General features: G+C 40.7%; 1 protein-coding gene across 1 annotated transcript in view; it reads left to right on the top strand.

Moving 5' to 3' along the window:
* The first annotated feature begins 5914 nt into the window (after window positions 1-5914).
* The window catches only part of ZPLD1 (zona pellucida like domain containing 1), a 66155-nt gene continuing 48588 nt past the window's right edge, over window positions 5915-23481 (top strand). Inside the window, exon 1 of the mRNA XM_042459776.1 lies at window positions 5915-6031. Coding sequence (XP_042315710.1) covers window positions 5950-6031 — 82 coding nt within the window. The 5' untranslated portion in view covers window positions 5915-5949. The remainder of the gene's footprint in view (window positions 6032-23481) is intronic.

Consider the following 23481-nt stretch of genomic DNA (forward strand, 5'->3'; position numbering starts at 1 on the left):
ATCAAACCCTAGCCTCCAGAGTTGTAGTCCAATACTCAAACCACTATGTCACACTGTCTCTCAAATATACTTTGGGGAAAAATTAAAACATAAACCCAAACTGGACACAAAGCTACAAAACACTTAACCTTCTAGTTTGCCAATTGGATCAAGTACAGTATTATGTTCACTTACCACCATATTGGAGTTATTTAGGAAATACACAATGATTATTAAAAGGTTAACTAGACATTATAGGCAGTTTAGTTGGGGGGGGGGGAACTGGAAGAGAAGATATAGCAAGCAGGAAGACTTCTTTAACTCTTTACATGTTAGCTGTTGTTCCACTCCAAACTGGGCCTTCCAAAATGGTGTCTCATTTTTCTACAATGGTGTTGCAATTTAATGTAAATCTGTAAGGTCCTCCATTTTTCTTAAATGTCCTACGTCTTGGGCTAAATTTTGTCCTACATATTGGTCTAAATTTTGTCCTACATTATTTCCCGGTTTATAATAAAGAACTATGGCAACTCTATCTTCAGAGAAGGCTTTGCCTGGAAAACGTTGGGTGTATATATACTGAGTGAGCCTGGGAATGCAGGAGTGATTTGCATGTGTATAGTTCTGTGCTGATGGCCCTTAAAGTGAACAAAATTTGGCTACCAGTCCTGAGGAATAGCAAAATAAGGACTCAGCAAATGCAAATGGGAAACCATTCAGAGTCAGGGGCTTTCCCAGCAGATAATGATCACCTGTTAGCGGACATTAATCCTCGTTTGCATTAGCCTCCCAGCCTGAGGCTGGCCATCAGCACAAAACAATACATATGCAAATCACTCCTGCATTCCCAGGCTCACACAGTATATATACACCCAACTTTTTCCAGGCAAAGCATTCTCTGAAGATGCCAGCCACAGATGCTGGCGAAACATCAGGAAGAATTTTTTTTCTAGAACATGGCCACATAGCCCGAAAAACCCACAAAAACCATGGATGCTGGTCATGAAAGCCTTCGACTAATAATACTTTTCTTGTGATGCTGATATACTTATGTTCACATGACCATTCTGTGAGAATCAGGCAAAATTTGGAGAAACTCAACAAAACTTACATCCCTACTCCAGATTTAGCATGGCAGTGGAGAGCAAAACCCACATGTTCAGCTTGGATAGGAAGAGATATTTCTCCATGCTAGTCATGCACCTAAGCTGGAATGAGATATCCATGTAATGAACATAAACATGACAGTCAAATGATGGAGTCACTTTTTCAATGGGATCAGCTTCAGATAGGTTGTTCAGCTGTAACATTGAAGTGTCTCTCTCACTATCTCCTTGACTCTCAGAATTACTTTATCATTAGAAAACAGTATGTAGGAACCTTATTAAAGAAAATAATAATAATAATAATAATAATAATAATAATAATAACAACAATAACAACAACATTTATTTGTATAGCACCATAGACTTTACATAGTGCTTTACAAAGGACAGAAAACATCAATCCAAAATAGAAATAAAAGCCTGCTTACGGCGCAGAATCTAAAACCACAAACAAGATTATAAAATTAATAACATATTACTATAACAAATTTAAAACAATACTATAAAAGTGTAAATTAATACAAATAATTTGACATGAAATATACAGCCATAAAATCAAGATGAAAGTTGGAAGGCTTCCCTGAATAGAACAGCCTTTAATTTGGACGTAAAGTAGTCTAAAGAGGTGGTGGTCTGCAAATTCATGGAAAGGAGATTCCAAAAATAGAGGACAGCATGGGAGAAGGGGCGCATCCGAATAGGGGCAGAGAAAATCCTTGGCTGAATCAACAGTCCCGAATCACTAGAGCTCTGAGTGCAAACAGGAAGATAGGGGAAAACAAGTGCTGACAAGTAGGAGGACAAACCATGAAGGGCTTTGAAAGTTAGTAATAAGAGTTTATAGTGGATTCTAAATGGGATCAGGAGCCAGTGAAAGGATGACCACAATGGAGTGACATAATCATAACGACAGGTGGCAAAAACTATTCTAGCAGCAGAGTGTTGCACAGAAATCAAGGTGGCAAGATGGGAAAGAGGAAGCCCAGTTAGCAAAGAGTTACAGTAATCCAGGTGAGAAATTACCATTGCATGAACCAAATTCTTAGCAGTAAAAACTGAATGAAAAGGCCTAATTCTCATTAGATTTTAAAGACAGAAACAACACAACTTTGCCACAGCCTGAATTTGGGGAACAAAAGAAAGGGAAGAATAAAAAATGAAACCAAGAGTACGTACCTCCTTCACAGGTTGAATATTAGTTCCATTAACTGTGATTGAAAATGAATAATGCAGAGCTGGATTCGGTGGGAAAACAAGTAGCTCGGTCTTTTCCATATTGAGCTTAAGGCGCCAATAGAGGAGCATCCAAACAGAAATAGCAGACAGACATAATGACACTTGCTGTTCAACATCCAGAGAGAGTTTTAGAGTGGAGAAATACAGTTGGGTGTCATCAGTGTATAAATACTACTGAAATCCATGGTAGCCAATAAGGTTACCTAGGGACAAAGTAGAAAGAGTATAAACAGGTCCAAGACAGAGCCCTGTGGAACTCCAATGGACAGCGACAAAGGAGAAGAAACTAAATGTATGGGAAGGGACCTTGCAGCAACTTGGAGATTAACTGTGTGAAAGAAGGTGTAGTATGAGCTTTTGTAGATTTGAAGTAGATCGTCTACAAAAGGTCATGCTACAACTTCTTTCACACAATTAGTCTCAAAGGTGCTGCAAATTCCCATTTCATACTGATATTCCAGACTAAAATGACTATGTCTCTGAATTCCAAAGAAAATAAAGTACTGGAAATGAATCAGAAATTATGTTGTTTTTGTTTGTTTGTAATGAACACATTGACATATTACTTGGAGGTTTCTCTTTGCTGCAGCTAAGACTGCTAATTAAAAGGAAAAGATTTTTAGATGCCATTGCAGTCAGTTGTGAGGGATATTCTGGCTGCCAAGGGTACCAAGTTAGCTCTGTATGCATTTTCTAAATTTGTATTATCCTGTAATCTATGTTATTGCCTTTTAATTAGTTGTGTGGGGGGAAATAGAAAATATATTTTAAAGATAGACTTCTCTTTTAAAAATATTGTTTAGATGTATCATTTAAATATATTTTAAATGCATTTAAAAATCATTTTCACATGGACTACTGACTTCTTCAAATAAAATATGATGCTATATTAGAAGGTCAGTGTGATTTCCCAACAGTTTACAGTGGCACAAAATTCATATCTACAGGAATGGGAATAATCTAGCCCTGAAAGTTTAAGAGTTGTAGTATAAGTAATTATAAGATAATATATCACTTTGATATGGACATTACTGTAATTTGCTTCTGCAGTGTCAGCCCCCCTAGACTGTCACAAATGAAAAGTGACTTTTAATGTGTTTTCTTGATTAAATCTGTTGAAGAAATAAATAATACGGTAAATTTAAGATGCTAAAGGAGTGAATGGGGAGAAATTCCACACTCAAATGCAATAATCCTCAATGTACTATTTCATCCAACATTTCATTGTAAAGGATGTTCAAATGAAAATTCTCTAATCACACTGGCTTATAATGCTTTCATCATTTTGCATAATAGAATTTTGCTTTTATCATTACACTTAGCAAGCCACTATTATCGCTTTCCATAATCTCCATTATGTAAAACAATTCATGCACCTCTTTCAAAATCTATCATATAAATATTGAAGAATTAATTGTGCTGTTGTTTCCTTTGTAGCCACAAATATATATATTTGCCCTGAATGTAGCTGAGATCTGTACCCCTCCCCCCGAGTCAACAATTCTATTAATGATAAGGTCATAACCAGTGTTTGCCGTCAACAGAATCATTGCTATTGCATCTAAAGCTTTCTTAAATGATGCAGAATATTGGATATTGAAGGCAAGTATTTTGAAATTATAATTAAACACAGTAGAAGTCTTTAAATCTCAAATCCTTTTAAAAGGCTGGAAATGGAAACATATTGGTACATGAAAAATCACCCAAATTTCTGAAGGATCATAGAAATCTTGGACTTTATCACATGGGGGAAAATCAGGGGATTCAAAAGGCATTATCAGAAGAAAGTTGCATGATTGCAACTAAGATTATCATATACATTGCAATTAGAGAGGGCTTATCCCAGGAATAACCAGGGAATAACCAGCAACAAATCATTCACGGGATTTCTCCGTAAATGGTTTGTTGCTGGTTATTCCCTGGTTATTCCTGGGATAAGCCCTCTCTGAGCGCAATGTCATGTGATAATCTTAGCCACAATCACACGACTTTCCCTGGATAATGCCTTTTGAATCCCCTGGTTTCCCCCATGTGATAAAGTCCCTTTTTAGACACTAGGGCATGTTACATACCGCCATTAGAGATGTCCTTAGGACGTCCCATTTTGAAAAAGGGACGTCTCTTCCAGACGCCCCTTACCCTGTTATAGACAGAGTCCGTAACAAATGGCGGCGGCCGTTCCACACGGCCACTGCCATCTTGACGTAATGGATGCTCTGCGTCCGCATGTCGTGGCCCGGAAGTGATGCCGCGAGTGCGCGCCTTGGCACTTGCAGCGTCTCTTCCGGGTTGCTGGAAGGAGCACAATTTTCGCGCTCCTTCTTTGCAGCACGGTTTGGCTGCTGCGACTCCTCCGCGCTGCAACCAGCAGGGGCCTGAGACCGCCCTAGGTTTGCTTGATTTGCTGTTATGTTTTAAATGATTTCACGAACAAAGAACTGAAATATACAAAGAGAGTGGCCATGACTTAGCCATTGAGTTTATTTCTAGCAAAGAAATGCCTTCCCTTTGATGTCTGTCATGTGAAATACATTATGCTATAACCAGGACCTTTTTTTGCTTGAATATATTATAGGAGAGTAGTATCAAAGACTGTTCCAGACTGCCAATGGATTGGGGTGATGATGGTAGAATTTATAGATATATTTGGTTTGATCTCTTTTGAAAGTGAAGATCCCGTCATGTAACCTGTCATGGTGTGAATATTTGACATAATTGGTATACTTCTGGAAAATAATGATTTGTGAACTCATCACTTGAGAGAACTCTTTTTGGAGCCTCCTAATTAAGCATATGCTAGCACTGAGCAGAAAGCAAATTACAACTCCTTTTCAGTTTTCAATCTGATGGTATAAGCGATGTCTAGTTCTCAGGAAAATTTATATTATTCCTTTATTGTGATGGTGTATTGATCTAGTTCTCTGCACCTCCCTGCACAACATTGTATTGATGTCAACAGCTTGGTTTACAAAGGAAAGGAAAGCTCATAAGCAGAGTATAGCTTACAATTCTGTCTCTTTTGCACAACCTTATGATTGAGTGCTCAACACCATTAAGCAAAAAGATGATAAAAGTAGACTGTATTGCACAACTTGTGATCTTACAATCTGAATGATGACTATAATTTAGCTGTGTATGATGGCTCACCAGGGTCTTGTAGAAAAAAACAAGTGGGGAAATTCCCCCAAACTCTTGGTTTACTGGATTGCAAAAACAGTGGATTGTCTAGCGGAGACTGTAAGAACTGTGAATTATCTAGCTGGCTGCACGTCTGGAGACCTATATTAACTTGGTGAGGACAACTTATGTAGCTAATGTATTGTACTACCATACCCATTGTATAGTTTACAGTTTGGACAATCACTTATTGGATTATAACACCCAAAATTCCCATGTTGGGGATTCGGGTGTTGTAGTAAAAAATAACTTTCCCAAGTTGTTTTATACTGAGGCTTTTGTTTTTCTACCAGGAGGAAGTAACAATTGATTTAATATAGGAGTGGACAGAGTGTGGCCTGCAGGCTGCATGTGGGCCAAGGGTCATTTTTGTGAGCTCTCAGGCCCCCAGGGCTCCAAGAAGGGACTTTGGCCAGGCTGTGACCTCCTTGGGCCATGAACAGCATGGAAAATGTTCAGATGTGGCAGAGAAGCTAATGGACACTCACTGCTCTTAACCAGGAATTGGTTGCAGCTGTGGATCCAGACAGCAGGTGATTGTCCAAGGTCGCAGAGTGTGCCAGAGAGCAGCACGTAGCACTTATGTAAATATGCTGTGTCATCTGGAATGGAGGACAGTAATCCAGGTAACACAGGAAATTGTACAGGAAGGAGTTGAGCTAGATTGCCATATGGCAAAAGTGTATATAAGCTCAAATCATCATTGTACAGTGTGGATTTTGTAGTTGGGGGATGGTGTTGGTATAGCTCTCGTGTGTGTTTTGCAACCAAGAATAAACAGTGCCTCTTTGGAGAAAAGCCAGCCTACGGTACTTTAATCTAGCAGCTGTTTTTCCTGGCAAAGCTCCAATCTGCCAGTTTGTCTATCTACTCACTAGCTTCCAAGATTACTCTGCGTTTATCTCTGCATATTTCCCCAACAGGGCCAAAGTCCCTCCTGGGAGTAGAGGTCTCAAATGCCGAAGGGGAAACTAAAAACATGGTAAAAGTGCTCCAATACTCTTCCACAGGGCATTTGGAGACAAATGTTTTTTATTTCTTTTTTGGTGATGGGGTTTGGCCCTCCAGAATCTCCTGGGGTATTAATGTGTCCCTTAGCCATCAGCAGTTGTTCACTCCCTGCTTTGAAGTCAGTAGTCTGCTGTCACAGTTCTCAACACAGGACAAATAAATGTTAAATTAGTCCATTAAAATAAACTTTATGTTTTCTTCATAATTGTTTGGCTCCATTGCCCCAAAATCTGAAGATTCACACAAAGCATTCACCTTAATAAGTGTCTGTCTACTCTCTCCACTTGCCTTTTCACAGCTGCTTTTTTTTCTCAGAGTAGTATTGTGAAATAGCCACCTCGAGGAGAAGTGCATGGGAACAATAAATTGCAAAGTTTTCTTCTTCATTGGGATAGAATCATAGAATCGTACAGTTGGAAGACACCACAAGACCATCCAGTCCAACCCCTTGCAATGCAGGAACTCTCAATCTCTAGTGCTGTTGCCTTGCCTCGATTAGTGTGCTACCAATTTGCCCTATCCCCAATTCTTCCTTCCCTCTGGACTCAATTTATGCCTCGGGCATGTTCCCTTCTCTTGTTCTTTGCACATTACTGCTGCATCTCCTATCCTCTTACCTCACCTTGTGACACCACATCTTCCTCTCTGGTACCTTGTAACCTGCCGCTGCAACTCTCATGTTCCCTTCTCTCTTGTCTCTGCACTCTTTTGCTTCACTGTCCCTTCCCTCCTACTCACTCTTTCATCTCGGCTTTCTCTCTTACACACAGAATGCACACACCCCTTGCTTCTTAAGCTCCATCACTTAGACCACTCACTCTCTCTTATCCCTCCCTCACCTCATTCCGCACCCTTGCAATGAGCTCTTCATTTGCCTTTTGGACATAGTTGCTTGTACCACTCATTCTCCTTTCTCTCCTATTCCCTCCCTTACTTCATCACATGCCATTATCTTGCATCTTGTTTGCTTCTTGCGCACCACTGCTCATATTGCTTACTTCCTAACTCTCCTATTCCCTCTCTCACCTCACCTTATGTCCTCCAATTCCAGTTGTCTCTTATTTCTTGTACTCTGCCACTCACATTGCTTGCTTGCCTAACTGTCCAACTCCCTCACAGTGAGCTAAATTCTTGCATCCTGAATACAGTTGCTTGCATTTCTCATTCTCCTGTTTCTCCTACCTCGCACTGTTACAGTGCATCCCTTGCTTGTTTCTTGCACTCAGCTGCTCTCATTAGTCTCTCTCATTTTTCTCATACCAGAAATTCTCTGGTGGATTTGGTTCCTGCAGAACAATGTGACAGAAGAGTGTCTCCACCTTTTGCCCCACATCTACAAAGGCTAAGAGCTTACTTTACTTTATTTTATTAGATGCAAATTTGAAATCCAGATCAAACAATGGTCCAGACAGGGTCTTGATTGGATGCCTAGAATCCAAAAAAGAACCAGGTATCTGGATGGCCTGGGAAAAATCATGCCTGAAATGCTGAAGCATTGCTACCAACCATTCAACAGATTTGGTGTAGATGACTAATCCTATTATTCATTATAAAGTCATTTCCTATCCCCTGCATTTGTTTAGTTAGTTTTAGCCAAAGAGGAAAAAAACCCCACTGTGCACACTTGTTGGGATAAGTCCCACTGAAATCAATAATATTTCCTTCTTAATAAACACACATTTGATTGGCACTGCCCATCTTTGAAATTGTAGTTTACGTTGGGGTGAGTTGCTAGTTAAGTTCCAAAGACTGCTACTTCTTCAAATCCTTAGGGATCAATGGGCAGAAGCCACCCTCCCCCCCAAAAACAAAACAAAACAAAAACAAACAAGCCCCTAAATGGCTGGATTTTCTGACCTGCATCAAGAAATGAGACCGCCCGCCTTGGCGGGACGGCCTGGTTGCCGCTGGGGGATGCCCCCGTGGCGGGCAGTGGGCCCCTCCCGGCTCGAGCGGCCCCAGAAGCCCCGGTGCTGGGCCGCTCGAGCCGTGATTGGCTCTGGGGGAGGGCAGGAGGAGGGACTTCTGCCTGCACCGCTGGGACTATGGGTCCCAGCGGGCCCTGTGGGCGGAAGCGCCCGCTGAGTGGGCGGCGTCATTGGATGGCGCCGCCTGCAATTGGTGGGAGGCTGGGAGGCAGGTCCTGGCCCCCCTTTTCCAGCCTTCCATTGGTTGGTGGACCTATTTAAGGCCCACGAGGCGCGGGAGTTGGCGCCATTGCTTGTTTTGCTCACCCACCTACCTTCCTATGTGGGTTTGCGTGTTGTCACAACTTTGTGTGGCGGTTGCATAGGTCTTGGATCTGGTGGGCGTGGTTTCCAGGGCTGCGTAGCACTGGATCGGGAGTCCATCCGGACACGGGGGGGGCTGCGAGCGATGCGGTGTTGCCATTGTGGGGGCATCATCAGCACAGCGCCCCCCCCCGTTGACAAGGGAGAGTTATGCGTTGATGTACATTTGCGGAGATGCGATCAATCGCTTGAGCGATCGTTGGAGCGTGAGCGTTAACTGAAATTCCCTTGCCATCCCAAAGCTTGGCCGTGACTAAGCACCTTGGTTCATTCACTCAGCACTGGGCTGATGAATGACAGATCCAGACCTCATGCATTGGAGCCAACCCTACATTTTGTGTTTGCTATCTCTTAGTATGCTAATAAAGTGTGGCCTTTCCTCCAAGATGTGCTGTTCTCAATTTGTCCACGGCGGCGTCCCTCTTAGGCAACTGGGGAAATGTTGTGAAGTTTGCTGTGGCACTGAGATCACAGTGAGATGACTTGGTAGGCCACAAGTGATCCATGCACTGTGGCCCTTGTTGTTGTGCCCCTTCAAGTCATTTCCAACTTTAAGGAGAACCTATCACAGGTTTTTCTTGGTAAGCTTTGCTCAGAGGAAATTTTCTATTGCCTTCCCCTGAGGCTGAGAGCATGGGTTTCATGGACAAACTGGGAATTGAAACCTGGTCTCCAGAGTTGTAGTCCGACACTCAAACCACTATGCCACACTGGTTCATTGACTGGCACAATTCCTACACCTGATTTACAAGATGTGCTTGATGAATATGCTTCCTTTGAATCTGTTTTAATCCAAATTTCTTTTGGAAAGATCTACTCCCCATCTTTGAAACATGAAACTGCCTCCTTAAGCCACACTGTAATACATGTGTATGCAAATGAGTTTGGCTGATGAATTTAGATCCACAGGGATAGATTCTACCATAAGCATGAAATTGAAGTTGTAATCAAGAACCTTGTAACTCAAACCAAATAAAACTTCACGTCTGAGGTCAGTGGAGCTTCGGTTTTCCTCCATGTTTACTCAGCTAATATCCATTTAGATCTGCTTGAGTTGGTGGTTAAGTAACAGGTGGAAGGCTAATTCGAGGAGCTCTCATTAGCAATGATGAAAACTAAATTATAAAGTTCCATTTGCTGCAGTTCAGTCTCATTCAGGCACTTAGACTGGTGCCCTTTATAGTAGCTTCTGGGACCATTCATGTGTGTAACTGTACAAGAATGAGAGTGAAGCTTATCATAAAGTCCCCTGAATGTGGCCCTGATATAATAGGAAAAAAAGAAATGAAGGCATCCTTCCTTGAGATATAATCTAAACTGCTCATAATTTTCAGTCCCATAATTATCACCTCATTCTCTCTGCACTCTCGTGTTGCATGGGCTCAAAGTCAGGTGACAAATGAAGCAATCTTTCAGCAACTTAACACTATACTTCAGAAAATGTGAAACCAGGAAACTACTTAGACAAGAACATTCTTTCTCTGCTGGCTTTTTCTCAGCAACACAAGAAGTGCTGTTCAGCACCTGCAAGTGTGTTGGGAATCATCTGAATGGGAGAATCTGTCCACGCCTCTACATTTTTAATAGGCTGCTTGTTTTCCATAGCCAAAAGAATGGGCAGCGTGTTTGAGTTTAAGTGAAAGAGGATGAAGGGACAGGGATTAGTTTAGCGTGATTTTTCGGCATCAAAATGCTTCCTTTATCCCAATGCCTGAAAAAAAATACCCAGCCAGTTTCACAAGAGGATAAAACTATGCAGCTTTTTAAATTGTTTAAACCATTTAGGCACACAGCACTGCAAAGAATCACAAAGATTCTTCAGTGCTAGCACCGTTTAAAAAAAATAAACTTCAAAGAAATGAGGGTTTTTTTTTCAGCCCCACTTGCTGATATGTACTCAAGAATTGTTTAAAAGAACAAGTTGTCCCTGTTTCTGAGACTTACAGATGAAAAGGTTGGGAATCCACAGTATGCTATTGATCATGACTAAATCTGGATGCAACCCTGTGTGTGACATAGTAGTAAAATTATATGTGATGTCAGCTATAGGTAAATATATCTCTATTACCATGGAGCCCTGGTGGCGCAGTGGTTAAATGCCTGTACTGCAGCCATTCACTCAAGACCACAAGGTTGCGAGTTCAAGACCAGCAAAAGGGCCCAAGCTCGACTCAGGCTTGCATCCTTCCGAGGTCGCTAAAATGAGTACCCAGACTGTTGGGGGCAAATTAGCTTACTTGCTAATTAGCTTACTTGCTGTTCACCACTATGATCTTTGGAATAGCGGTATATAAATAAAACATATTATTATTATTATTATTATTATTATTATTATTATTATTTTAAAAATCAGTTTGGTAGAAAGAGCAATGGGAAAGTCAATTTGTACTGAGTCCACTCTGTGTGTATGTGTGTATACAGGATAGTTCTAAAACACTATTCTCTTGTAATTCTGTTTGAAGCAAGGGAAGGGGTGAATACTTTTTCAGTGTAAAATTGAAAATTCAAAACTTAGGAAAATGTATAGCAGCATAATAGATACAACATGGGATTAGGGTCTGAGGATGGGATTAGGACACTGCAGGTCAGGGTTCAATTCCTTGTTCAGCTATGGAAAGCTACTGGGTGACCATGGGCACATTCCCAGGACTTTATCACATAGGGAAAATCAGGGGTTCAAACAGCAAAAATCATGCAATCACAATTAACATTTTCACATGATGTCGCGATTAAAGTGCCATTCTCCCAGAAATAAACAGGCAATAAACAGCAACAAATCATTAATGGGGAAATCCTGTGAATTATTTGTTGCTGTTTATTGCCTGTTTATTCCTGGGATAATCACTCTGTAATCACATTGTGTGTGAAAATGTTAATCATGATTACATGATTTTCACGTGAATTTCACTATTTAAATCCCCAATTTTCCCCATGTGATAAAGTCCTCAGTCCCAAAAAATCCTGTGATAGATTTGCCTTAGAGTTGCCATAAGTCAGAAGCCAAATGAAAGCACACAACAATAATACTAAATAGTCATGATAGCAGTTTGATAGCACTTTAACTGCCATGCCTTCATCCTATAGAATACTGGGATTTGTAGTTTCTCTGCCACAGAACTCTAATGCTGTAATTCAGGGGACTATACTAGAGACGTATATATACCTCTCCAAATAAAAAATGGCAGGATTCTGTAGGATAGAAAGCAGTTATAAGTAGCAAGAAACTGCTATAACTGTGCACTGTGGACATACCCACAGATAATCTCTTTTGCAGTTGTGAATTGCATGTGGAATAAGCACCACTTAGTTAAATCCCACCAAGAGGGTCCAGCTCCAATCTATGCATATTTATGTCAACTTCTAAGATGAATCTATTTGTTTTGTGTCTGTCCTTTCAAGTCATCTGTTGATTTATGGTGACCCCATGAATTTGATAGGGTTTTCCGAGGCAAGGAATGCTCAAAGGTGGTTTTGCCAGTGTGCAGAAATCCATTTTAGAGGTTGAAATTTGGAGGTGGGGCCTATGGTACTGCCCCCATCCCACAGATTATATTTCTTTCTTTATCCGGGTATTTAAATTATATCTTCCTTTTGATCTGACAGTGGACTCAAGCTTACAACAAAGTTAAAACAATTTAAAAAATTGTTAATATAAAAGTTAAGAAAAGAGTAAATTATCAATCATGTAAAAACATCCATCATTTAAAAGAGTATAAAACTATTTAAAAGATTTAATGGGAATGGTGGGACTCTGAAAGTCCTTCACTAAGGATCTTAAGACTTAGGCAGGCTCATATGGGGAGATATGGTCTTTCAAATGGTCTGGACCTAAGTCATATGTTCATTGTACATGTGATCTGAAAAGGGCTATAAGAATACTTAGGGCCAGTACACACCGCCAGGAAGCCGTGTCCTGGAGGCGATAGTAGGGCTCAGGATCACGCACCAAGCGCATGCTCCCGAGCCCTATGATGTGTGGGTGATGTCATTAAATAGAGTGGCACTGCCCTCACGGGGGGCGTGTAGATGACGTGTGGGCATCTGAGCATCCACATGTCTCTTACAGGAAGCGGCATCATAAGGGCTGTGATGCAGACCATATCACTTTGCAAAAAAGAGCGGGATACAAATAAAATAAATAAATAAATAAATAAATAAATAAATAGGAGCTGCTCTAGGTGGCTTCTTTTTTTTGCTGTGCAGCATTCCCATGCCATTTGGTTGCTGTGGCAACGCTGCACAGCAGAGAGGCGGCTCTTCCTCGCCTGTGTGTATAGCCTCTTAGATTATCATTTTGAAATGCATTTTAAAGATCATATGGTTTCTGTTTCTACTGAGACTTTTTAGTCTGCATTGCCAAATCAGACACAGGCACCTCTGTCTGTAGAAAAATCTAAAACACAACTGAACTGCTCAAGGTTCAAATACTTCAGCCCTGTATCATTTTTATAAGCCTAAAACTCTTTGCTCTCATATTTCAGTAGTCACATACCCTCCAACCCGATTTGGCAGAGACCATCTTGATTAATTTTCTGCCACTCCACTTTTCCAGCAGCATTTGAAATGTCCCAGTTTATCTCTCCTTCTTCCATGTTGTCCCTTTGTCAGCACACTTCAGTTGCTGTAAACTGAGTTTGAAGTGCAAAAGTAGTTTGTACTCAGTTAACTCAGAAGAATAGAAAGGTATGGGGCAGAATCCTGTCCTGTTGCAGCAGGCAAAAACAAATTCCTGCAACCTTCCTAGCTTGTATGTTCTTCCTCACTGGACATCCGTTTCCTCTTCCTGACCAGCAGGGAGTTGGACTGGATGGCCCTTGAGGTCTCTTCCAACTCTGTGATTCTACTTTTGCCATCTTGACCACACTCTGATATTGCTTGGCCACTTGTTTCCCATTTTTCATGTGTGAAATGTTGGAGGATATGCAGTTGTAGAATTATGACTTCCTGGAAGTGACTAGAATTCTGGCCTCGTCCAGTTGGGTGGGGGAATCCTATCCAATATCATCTACTCCTCTACTATTTTTACACATTCTTCTAGTCCTGGTGTCTGGAGCAACAAACAATAAGCTTCGTCAGGCCCCAGAGTGAACACCGGAAATGTTCATACTCATTATGTACCTTCAAGTGTAATTCATTCTAAAGGAAAAGGATTAGGAGGAATTTAAATGTTCCTGCTGAAGCCAACTGGACATTTTAAAATATACAGGTTGAGTCCTCCTTATCCAATATGCTTAGGATCAGAAGAGCTGGATTTTTTTCATTTTGGAATATTTGCATATCTTGGAGATGTCTGAAAGTCAAGTTCATTTATGTTTGCTATATTCTTTATAGGCTGAAGGTAGTTTTATACACAACATTTTAAATAATGTTGTGTATGAAACAAAGTTTGTGTATATTGAACCATTAAAAAGCATTGGGTGTCTTTGTTTCAGCCACCCATAATTTTGGTTTTCAAATATTTTGGATTTCAGATATCAGGATAATGGATAATCAACCTATAGTCACACTGGCCAGGATGATGCCCAAAATTCTTGCACCAGGGTATTATAGAACTATATAACATACTGGAGTTATATAACACACTGGAGAATGGTAGGACATGAGCCTGGGAAAGTTAATTTTTGGACCACACCTACCCAAACTATAGTGCCTATGCTGGCTGGAGGATTCTGGGATTCTTGGATAAGGAATTGTCCCAAGCCCTGATAAGCCCTTTAGATTCTGGATGGCTTTTCTCTAGCTAATGAAAACCAGCTGATATTTAAACACAGTTCTCATAACCCTGTAGCTCTGGCTACACTGGCTAGGGCTGATGGTAGTTGCAATCCCACAAATGTGAGATTTGATAAAGAGAAAGCTGCTTCTATGCTGCTCTGTCTCAGCTTACTTTTGTAATGTCATAAAGCTCTAAAGGCCTGAACAGACTGAGTGGAAAATCCAGCTTCTGGGTGGCTTGGGGCATGGCATTATGATGGCGCATGCCCCTAAGATGCTTGGAAGCCACCCAGCCGATCAGATAGGGGCAGCTTCAAGCCACTCTAGCGGGATGATGTTTTGATGATGGACGCTTCCAGAGTACTGGGCAGTCACCCGGGAGCTGTGCCAGGGCCATCTAAGGTGGCCCAAAACTGCCCCAAAAAGGAGCAGATCTTTTCCACTCTTACTCCGGTCAGCAGCTGAGGGTGCCTTCTGGACTGTGGTGTGTGTTTGCCATGGTCTTGAGGCATTTTTTGGGGGAAGATGGCCTTTATGGCCATCTGTTTTGGCCCTAAGAGAAGGTGACTAGCTGAAAATCACGCAGTGGGCTTCCATTGCTGAGTGGGGATTTGAATCCTGTTCTCCTGGAGTTCTAGTGTAACACTCAAACTACTACACTATGCTGGCTGTCTTATTTTTATAAGCAGGTCAAATTTCCAGATTTCTGAAGTCTTTCTTTCATTTCTTCAAATAACAGTAACAATTGAGTGTGATATTTCTTTTTCTCTCTCTCTCCCTCCATTCTGACTAGCAATACTGTTTTGCCTACCACAGCAGAAGATGTGAATACGAGGAAGATGAAAATATTTTTATTGTTGACATTCTATACTAGATGGAGCAATGAATACCAAAGGAAAGAATTCCAAGTTGACAAAGGAAAAGACTGAAGTAAAATAATTTAATTCCACAGCCCACACTTTTAAATTGATCATGCATAAAATTTTCTCTAAAGTCACTTTCTGGTATCTGAATTTCTGATATCAATATAAGCATTCAAATAATTAATTGTGTGTTAGAAATGGAAGAGAATGTTTGTCTATAAGGAGTGAAGCATTTTGTAATGAGGCATTTTTGAGAGACATGTCAAGCCTTTGTCTTCTGCTTTTTATTTCTGCAGTTACATCTGTTCTAGCTAGGATAACCATATGCAATTGTTCTGAAAAGGCCTTAAGCCTTCCTTCCCTCCCACCCCGCGCCCTCTGCCAACTGCAAGTGTCTATTTTATATAGCAAAATCCTTCTTGTACAAATAAAGACCGCAACATAAGAATGAAAAAGCAAGCTGCTAACTAGCTTGTTAAGGGGCAGAAGAGTTGACATTGTTCCATAAGAATCTAAGCGAGCAAAGACAGTCAGGACTCATCCCCCTGTTCCATGTATTGGAAACATAATCTTTCTGACTGTGCTCATGAATAAAGATAATTCTCTTTCATTAAGTATGCATCTCACAAGTTCTAAGCACTGCAACAAATTGACCACTTCGCATTCTCAAATTGATGTTGGCCACATGTACAAGTGCTTCAGCAAAAGGGTGAATTCAAATATATGACCCTTGAGTAGTTCTCTGAATTTGTTTTCTTTTGCATTTAATATTCCCCCAGTCTTAGTACTAAATAGAATCTCCCTATTTTAGCACTAGGTTGGCTCTCCTAATAGACTGAATGAGGGCATCATCTCAAGCAGCAGATGCTGTCGGTAGGATAGCAGATCCCCACCATTTCCCCTAAACTAAGATGCTGTCTCCAGGTATGGTGAAAGAAGCTGCCCCTCTCCAGTGTTAAAGCAAAGTGCAACTGCCACCCCACCTGGATTCTGAAAAGCATGGAGGCAAGAAGAAGATATCACTTTGTCCCTTTGCTTCAGGCAGAAAAGAACTTGGGCCAACCTTTCTTCATTCTCTGCCTTTGTCAGAGACTAAAGCCTGAAATAAAATGTCCAGATGTGGAGAAGAGTGACAAAGGTAACTATGGGTCACTTGCAGCATGGTAACCCAGTAATTGGTTACAGTTGGATCAGAAGAGGTGATGTCTCTGCAAAGTCATCATGTGCTGGAAAGCACTGTGAAGTGTTGTAAAACTACTGTAAATATGCATAGTCATCTTGCTTGGGGGATAAGAATTAAGATGACACAGCAGGAAGAGGCTGGACTTAATGGTCACATGGCAAAAGTGTATATAAAGATCGTCTCATTGTACAGTGTGGGTTGTGGGTTGATGGTGGCAGATGTATAGTGAAAGTAGCTTAGGAATCTGCATAAATAGCAACTGAAGATTAAAAGAGCCTCTTTGAAGAGCCATCTGTCTCAGTGTGCTTTATCAGCTTCAGAGGGAAGGAGGAGATTCCTGAACAGCCACACAGCTCTGAGACAGTTTACTTGGTGGCTATCCTGGTGTGAAGCTTCAGCGTAAACCTACTCAGGCTGTGCATCACATTCTCAACAACCTTTGCCTTATAAAGCAAATTAATTCACAGGAATGATCAAGAGATGTTCTAGCCTTGCTGAAACTGAAACCATTCACTTTTTGAACAGCAGAAATATGGTGCTCTTATCAAATCATGGCATGTGTTTTCCCCTCCGTAATTTATTTTGTCTTTTTTCAGATCACAGAAAATATGCATAAGGGATTTTGTGGTGGTGGTGGTGGGGAATATAGGAAAAGCACAGTTGCCTGAGGTGTAGATCATTCTTAGCACTGCTCTGCTTCAAATCGAGCAATTGTGATATGCATTGGCCATGTAAACCCTCTGGGTGACCTTGGACAAGTCACACTCTCTCAGCCTCAGAGGATGGCAATGGCAAACTCTGTCTTTAGAAACTTAGGTGCAGTACAGACGGCTGAGAAATGGTGGCCTGCTGGCACCTGTTTTTACTTCAGAGGGACGGCACAACCCCCAAACCGCATGGTTAGGGACCATGCGGTTGCCGCGCGGCACTTTTGCGCGGTCTGTACCACGCCTTAGTTTCACCTTAGGGTTGTCATAAGTCAGAAACAACTTGGAGGCAAACAACAACAACAACATAAAACATTGCAATGTGGGGGTCTTCTTTTCAGCATCTGATCCAACCAGCCATGTCTTCATCCATGATATGCCATTGCATTTTTATGCCTACCTAGTTAGACAGTCATCCAATAGTCAGTCAACATGTTCATCATTGGTCTTCATTGTAGTTTTATGGTTTTAAAGGTAGAAGGTAAAGATAGTCTCTTGACGTGATGTCTAGTCATAACTGACTGTAGAGTCTTACCTTATTTTTTTCCTCTCTCATTAAGATTTTTTTTAAAAGTCTGTAAGCTTTAGTGTTTTTTTGGAGTCAAATGAGGTATCTCTCACATGGAGAAAAGTGCCAAATACCTTGTTGACTATCTTAGCAACAACCTCATGCTCAAAAATCACGGTGTTTTGGCTAAAAATCCAATTGTTAATTCCAACCATATTAGAACCATTAAATCAATGGGAATTTAGCCAGTTAACATTATGTAAACGCCATTAATTCAGCCTACTCCTATTGGGACTGACAATTGAGTTTAGCTCATTAACTCTGGGGTACAGAAATTGAGCTTATCTCAAGGTTCATGGTTGACAGTTATGTTATGATGCAGTAAAATTTTGCAGGCATGCTGTGATAACTTTGTGTGTGTGTGTTTAAAACTGCAGCTGAAGTGCTATAGGGATGTATATCTTGCTAACATATTTTGTGCTGATAGTTTTACAGAAGACTGAAGTAATATTGAGGAATGGACCTGGGGTTATGCCGTCCTTTGCCAGAGGGAAGGCTCTTCAAATGTCATTGGTGATCTCCATGAGGCAGCACATTTCAAGTCAGTGTTAATGGAGAGAGACAGGAATAGTGTTGTAAAGTGATTTTATGTTTTTAATAACCTTCACTAAAGACCAAAAGTGAAGTTTTTTTAAAAAAAATACTAATGACATCATAAAACTAGGAGATTCACATATTGTAAATCTACTCAAGGATAAAAGGTGCCCTAAGTACATTTGTTTATGATGCTTAAGCAATATTCTGTTGCTGATTCCTTTCATGCAGAGTGATCCTGTTTTAGCTTTAATTGGAGATCTTAAAAGTGTAAATAAATTCTCCTGCCTTCCAGTCCCTTCTGCTTACTATTCCTTGGCAATATCTCTGTTCAATGAAATCATTGTAATTACTGATTGCATGAGATAATGGTTAAGTTTTATTCAGTCTTTTACTTATAAAAATGAGATCTAAATGGGAATTTCACTACATGAATTCAGTGGTTGGTTTGGTATTGTTCACCACAATTTATCTGATCATGGTGCTCTTATTGTGTCAAAATGGCCAAGTAGATTAAAAACATTATAATGTTTGGATTCCTTCCACCCTTTTGAATTCAAAACAGTTGTTGTTGGTGGTCTAGAAACCTTATTTCTACAAGTCTAATGTGAAACATTCCTCCATGGCACATAAATCCATAAGTGGTGTGTATACCCAAACAATCTAGCAAAACATAGTGCTATCCACTACTGGAATATTATGCTGTTATAGTCTTCTGTTTCAGAACCTGCAATCCCAGAATCTGCAAAATATTCCTTAATGCCATGTCACATGTACATGCATGCAAAAATGAGGTGGGCACTAGGAAGTAGTCAGTAGTAGTAGCATGCTGCTCCCGTGTTTGTGTCTGTGTGTGTGTGTGTGTGTGTGTGCATGTTTTCAATTAACTTGCTTTCATACCAAATATTAGGTTTAAGAAGTAGCTTGAGGGTTTGGTGTGGGTTCTAAGTTCTAAAGTAAAATTTAGATATTGAAGATGACAGATGCAACTCAGTGCACTATCAAAATGCAAGTGCATAAAGCTATCAGATACTTCAAAGGGGCTGAATCACAATATGTAGCTTTGCTGACACATAAGCTATACATAGGGGTCATTCCCACTTAAGGAAATATTCGAATCTCAATCCGGCTCTGCTCCGCTATGTCAAATTGATTCTAAAAGGTCCCTCATCCACATATGAATGGGGAACTTTTGGAATTGCAGTTTTTTGGCACGGACCTTTGTCCCCACCTGCTCAGGGTGGCTCAGAGGAGGAGGCGTCCTGGAGGGCAAAGATGGCGCCCGCCACTGGCTCTCCCAGTCCCTTCCTCCATCCCTCCCCCACCTGAATCACCACCGAATGGAGAGAAGGAGGAAGAGGAGGACAGGGGCAAGGCCGGGGGGAGTGTGGACACTGGAGAATGGAGCTGGGAGGAGGAGGAGAAGGAGGAGGATGGGGGAGACTGTTTTTTTTTAAAAAAAACTAATCACAAAATTGCAAAATCGATAGAATGGCTTAAAAGCTACTTGTTTCTACAAGTAGTTGCTTTGTCAAGCTATCGCTTTTGTGCCTAGTTTTATTTTTTTTTAAAAAAGACCCAAAAAGGTGGCACTGGTGGTGTGTGTGATATCTCTGGAGATGGACAACACACACACACCTGCCATTTGTCCCTCCCCTTTTTAAAAAATCGATTCTGATCTGGCGTTCCCACTGTTAGAAACTGCGTCAGAATCGATTTTTGTCAAAAGAACCACCAAAAACCGGCTACCAAAATACCCCAGGCTTTTGGCATTTGCCCCACGGTTTTTCCACTGGAATTGATCCAATGAGGAATTGGGATCAATTTCCAGTGGGAAATAGGGGCACATACATCAAATCGGGATTTGATGCTTTTCCTAGTGGGAACAACCCCAAAGATTGCATCTGGAAACCAATGTTGTAGTGGAATCAGGGCCCACAGGGTTGAAGCAGTGGGACTTTGTGATTACCAAAGTCTGTGCCTTTATCTGCCACTGCTCCCTTAAACTTCCCTGTCCCTTCTTAGTTGCAATCATCACAGTAGCTGGGGAGAGGAGGGAACTGATTTTCATAAAAACATTGTATTGTTATACGATTTCCCTGTAGTAATTCAAGGCATTTGAGGGTAGCTTAGCATTCAGTGGACAACTGCAATTCATTCTTTTTACAAAAGACCTTCTTCAGGTGAAGATGAAAACTCATAGATCTAATTGTAGAACTAGTTTGTTGACACAAGTCAACACAGTTTCTTGCACTTTGGGGACCTCTTTAACTGCTAAGAGTACATCACTGTTCAAGATTATAGTTCTGTATTACAGTTAAGGGAGTAATTACATCAGCCCTAGGAAATCCCTGTTGGGATCATGAGTTATTGCAAAACTTGCTTACACTGAGTGGAAGGAAGAGGTCTAACTGTAGAGGTCACAACACCAAAGGTCCTCCATAAGGTGCAACATCTTTCTAACATGTATTAGAAAATGAGAGAGATAGTGGATCTCTCAAGGAGAATAATCAATTAGTAAGGCAGAAGCTGACCAACACCCAGTCCCATAACCCTTCCATCCAAAGAGTCTAACAGTGAACAGAAGCAAGTTTAATCTTTTTTTGTAAAACATATACAAAGTAGTTTTACTTATAGATTACTTATTCATAGTCAAACACATTGTCCTATGGAAGAGAGAGAGAGAGACAGAAATGGCGGCAAGTTAGAGTGATGCAGGAAGAGAGTAGATGCGGAAATGTAAGCCAACAGGAAGTCACAATAATGCAAACTAGCATTTAATGAATGTTAATAAACAAAGGTTGCTGACTCCAACAAATTGATCCCAATTTAGAAGGAAAATATTAAAATTATGTAAGTCACCTTCTAAAAAGAACTAGGACCAAAATTTGCAGCACTGAAGGCAAGGGAATATGAGCTGTCCTACTGAAATGGTAAGATGAAAGAAGGAGAAATTCAAATTACAGTAAACACAAAATGTCCATCCAGTTTCAAAAAGCTCTTCTCAAAATGTTCCAGTAGCAACAGAGAACTAGGAAAAATGTGAGAGAAGGATAATGACACCATGTTTCCCTCTATAGCACTGTGACTGGAGAGTGCTGCTGAGATCTGTGTCCCAGATTGGAAGGTAGAGTTGCCAATGAACAAGTTTCAACACCTCTCCTCTCCTCTCCTCCCTGATCCTTGTCCCCATCTTAATGTTATCATTATCGAGTGCTGTTTTTCTATCATTTTGGAGAGACTATTTGGCTTTCTTGGACTGCAATGTGATGTCAGAATAGCTGAATCATCCTGAATCACTTCAGATCAATTTGATCTGATCTGGATCCAATCCAAATTGATTCAAGATGGCCACATTTGGTTTGGGATTTGGATTTTTGCTGAGTATGCCAGCTCTGGGCCCAACATACTTTTTTCCTTGCCAGTGCAGACCCACCTCTACCATAGTTGGTTTGAGGCCAACAGGGCCTTGGAAGTTATGCTTCCTTTGGTGCAGAGTACAGAGAATCTACAGTGCTATTTAAATAAACAGCAACAACAATAATAATATCCTCCTCCTTATACAGGATTCTTATGCTATTTTCTTATTTCCTGTTAGCTTCAGTTAACCGGACAAACTTGCTAGATCAAGATGACTGAAAAATACTGAGGAAGCAAAATTACTAATAATACCTGAATAAGGCAAAGGCACAGTCACCACTGAGAAATGGTTAGAATAACTCAAAAGGTTTGTTTGACTTTCACCCAATCCTTTATGACTTAAATTATTTTGCTCTTGTCCCCCTCCTGTGTCCCCCATGTCCTTTGTTGCTAAGGTGTTTGGTTTGCCATGTGCTAAGATTTGTTTTAAGCCCCATCTTGATATCCATGGAGACCAGTCTAAACTAAAAATGAAGAGAAAAAAAACCTCACAAAGATTTTTTTTTAAAAAAAGATACTCAACGGTAAAGATGCCATATCAGAACTGCAAAATTAAGGTTCAGTTTCCAGCTGCTTGCTCTTTTCCATTGTGCTCAGCTGGCTTTGTATGTATAGCTACCTTGTTGGGGAATATTGTTTTGATGACAGCTGCATTCAGAACGACATCTCGTATCACATTTTATCTCTACATAAAATGTGTTTCTTTCTCTTTCTTGCTCCCTTGTTTTTGAGTATGATCACAATTGAAAAAGGGTTAGAAATTTCTCACAAAGCACAACAGGACACTGATAACCTTGCAGGCCAGAGACCGATGCTATCTCCATGCTTGTTTCTTTCCTCTGGTTGTTTTTTCTTTAAACTCCAGCAGACAAGATTTTCCCTCAATGAACTGATGACAGAATAATATCTCCAGATTGATTGCTCGCCCCACACGGACCTCTTGAAATATTTTTACCCTGGAAAGTTGGAGATCAAAAGCATTAAAAAAAAGGGACACAGAAGTAAGGGGAAAAAACCCTATCATAAAGAACCTACTCAGATTTCAGTCTGGTGATGAACAGACTTGTTAAGTATTTTGAGACCTGGCAGATTTTCCCATCTAAAATCCAGGCAAAGTTTTAAAAACATTTCCATAATGAGTGTCTCTTTCCCCATCTGAGGAATTGGAGTATGTTCTGAAAAGGTTCCTGTTAGGCAGTGATGTTAAACAGTTGATTACATGCAGCAGCACAGGATACATGGAGTCCAGCTGACTCAAGTTCAGATACGAGGGATTTGGGTAAGTGCCCTTCATGGAAGTTGCTAACAATGTTCCATGTTTTTTTTTTAAAGTAAACAAAGAAGAATGTGAGCATTTCCCAAAGTTTCTTTTGTATCACTCATTAGGCAATATGGGTTCATGGGTAATTCTAATGGAGGTGTTGAGAGTTGATTATGGACAAGGTAAAATAAACTTCTGTCAAAATTCCAGTGTGAGAAGGGACGTATTAATTTTACATCATGGATTGTAGCTGATGAAATTTAGCTATGCATTGGGCAGTTGTTTTGACCTTAGAACAGAATTAGGACAGGAATTGTCTTGGGACAGACTTAGCAAATGATTCCAGACAGTCTTACCGAGTTTGTGGCATCCATCTAACAAGTTCCCACAATCAATGCCATGCAATAATCAAAGGGGAGGATTTTGATCA

This window comes from Sceloporus undulatus, chromosome 3, assembly GCF_019175285.1.
Source record: "Sceloporus undulatus isolate JIND9_A2432 ecotype Alabama chromosome 3, SceUnd_v1.1, whole genome shotgun sequence".
NCBI lineage: Eukaryota > Metazoa > Chordata > Lepidosauria > Squamata > Phrynosomatidae > Sceloporus > Sceloporus undulatus.